The sequence below is a fragment of the Hipposideros armiger genome, unplaced genomic scaffold, assembly GCF_001890085.2.
Source record: "Hipposideros armiger isolate ML-2016 unplaced genomic scaffold, ASM189008v1 scaffold_689, whole genome shotgun sequence".
Taxonomy (NCBI): Eukaryota; Metazoa; Chordata; class Mammalia; order Chiroptera; family Hipposideridae; genus Hipposideros; species Hipposideros armiger.
Window position 1 is genome coordinate 510,160 of NW_017732039.1, and position 2,364 is coordinate 512,523.

Consider the following 2,364-nt stretch of genomic DNA (forward strand, 5'->3'; position numbering starts at 1 on the left):
CTGCTCACGCTGGCTGCTGGCTACACATGGTAGCCCATGGCAACCCACTGCCACAGGGGCTGCAGCCTACGCCATCGCCAGCGACTCACAGCAGCCCAGCTCCAGGTTGAGCTGTTGTTCAGCACCTTAGCTGTGGAGGGCAGTGTCACTGGTCCTCATATGTGGGATCCGAACTGGGGTCCTCTGGCATCCCGAGCCAGCTCTTATCCATCACACCACTCAGCCGGCCCTGTTCCTGATATTCTTGTTAGAGGAAAAACAAAGAGCCCTCACAAAACACACTACCTCTCAGATTAAAATCACTGAAAGGATAATGGTCATTGTTTTAACAAAAGTATTTAAGAAACTTGGAATCCCCAGGAGGCTCATTGAAAATCAGTCTTGATATCTACTGAGGTATCTCCATGATCAGGCTAAGGAACTTTATTTCTCACCAGTCCCCAGATCATATAGTTTTATAGTCTTCCCCTGCTTGGTGGACCTCTTCCTAGTGAACCTTCCTCTCCAACACTGGCTTCTTCTTCTTTCAGACTGAAAATGGAATAGAATTTGATCCCATGCTGGATGAAAGAGGTTATTGTTGTATTTACTGCCGTCGAGGCAACCGCTACTGCCGCCGCGTCTGTGAACCTTTACTAGGTTACTACCCATATCCATACTGCTACCAAGGAGGGCGGGTTATCTGTCGTGTCATCATGCCTTGCAACTGGTGGGTGGCCCGCATGCTGGGGAGGGTCTAAGAGCAAGTTTGAGCTCCTTGCTTAAACTTCTGGCAGCCAACATATAATAAATGCATGCTATTCAATGAATTTCTGCCTATGAGGCGTTTGGCTCCTGGTAGCCAGTACTCCAGAATTACTTGTAGGTAATTCCTCTCTCATGTTCTAATAAACTTCTACATCATCACCAATGGCCTGATTGCTGCTGAACACACTGGGTAAGTGTTTGCTAAGATTATTTCCTGCAACTGAGATGGAATAGATCTGTCTAACCTAGATGACAACAACAGAAACTTGCATTTCATCAAGTTTGGGGAGTAGGAAAGGGCAAAGCATAAGATTTCTCAAATACCATATTTTATTGTGCTGTATTGAGAAGGTGGAAATGAGGGGCTGCTGATAAAGATGTTCCCATAATTAATGCATAAAAACTTGTCCTTTTGTGCATAGCCCCAGTGTTTAATTATGTGAGAGACATATTGTGGACTTGCTTAAGCATCTATTAAGCTGCTGGACAGGCTGTGAGTCACAGCAGGCCAACATTAAAATATTCCAAGTGCTCAGACTCAGCAAAGGAGAAAGCTAACCTAGCAAAAAAGGGTCCCAGGCTCTCCTCTTGTGAACAGGAACTCAACTTTGGACAAATTTAACACTTCATAACCTTCAGGTCTGACTTCTTTATAGATGAGTGTCTGGTTACATAACTTTCCAAGGCAATTGTCTGGAAAAGGTGGACCCATAAATATCATTCAGAGAAACAGACATCATAGGAAATTTCTAAGGTGAGGAGTCAAATGGGATTTTTTTTGTCCTCCCAAACCACAAGGAACTAGCTGTATGCCACTTTCTTAAAAGAAAGGGTAAGGCCTAGTTCCCGATCACTTTGGGAGAGGCAAGAATGGCAAAGGGGATGGAAAAGTGATTAGAGGGTAATGTTAACCTTGATGTCCCAGCCAGTTCCAGTTTCAAAATTCCTGTTTGACCAATCTGTCACCCCTTTCAGTTTCATTTGAAGGTACCTCTGCATTGCTCAACTTCAAAGTTATTGTGTCATGAAGGTATCTGCTGGCACTTTCCATCACAAAAGCATTTTCAAAGAGTAAAATCTTCACCAAGATGCCTGTGGGCCAGGAGTCAGTTTCCCCCATTCAGTTGAAGAAGCAAATAGAAATGGATTTGCCCAAGGATGAGTTAAGGTTAGGCAGTCATTGATTGAAAATTAGCATACATACTATAGTTGGATTACCACTTTTCACAGAATGATAGCACAATAAAAATACCTAACAATGCAACATTACTGAAAATATGTTCTTGTTATTAATGATTTAGAAGACATCAGAATTTTGGAGTACTTCAATGATTATAACAGGCATTAATTTATAGTGGAAATAGAAAAATGTAAAAGATATGAAATTAATTTGAGGTTGTATGGAATTTACGATGTTCTCTATCATTGTTTTTATAATAAATTATTCATTTTTAACATTGATTTTTAAGATCAGCCAATAATTTTAAATTCCTGAAATACTCAATTTTATGCAGTCTACATTGTAATATACATATATATATATATATATATATATATTATGCTCCGTGGGGGGTACAAATGAAGTAGAAGGTTTACTCCTTATTTCCAAGCAAAAAG

General features: G+C 40.8%; 1 protein-coding gene across 1 annotated transcript in view; it reads left to right on the plus strand.

Moving 5' to 3' along the window:
* The window catches only part of TNMD (tenomodulin), a 16,812-nt gene extending 15,902 nt beyond the window's left edge, over positions 1 to 910 (plus strand). Inside the window, exon 7 of the mRNA XM_019626781.1 lies at positions 531 to 910. Coding sequence (XP_019482326.1) covers positions 531 to 740 — 210 coding nt within the window. The 3' untranslated portion in view covers positions 741 to 910. The remainder of the gene's footprint in view (positions 1 to 530) is intronic.
* The last annotated feature ends 1,454 nt before the right edge of the window (positions 911 to 2,364 follow it).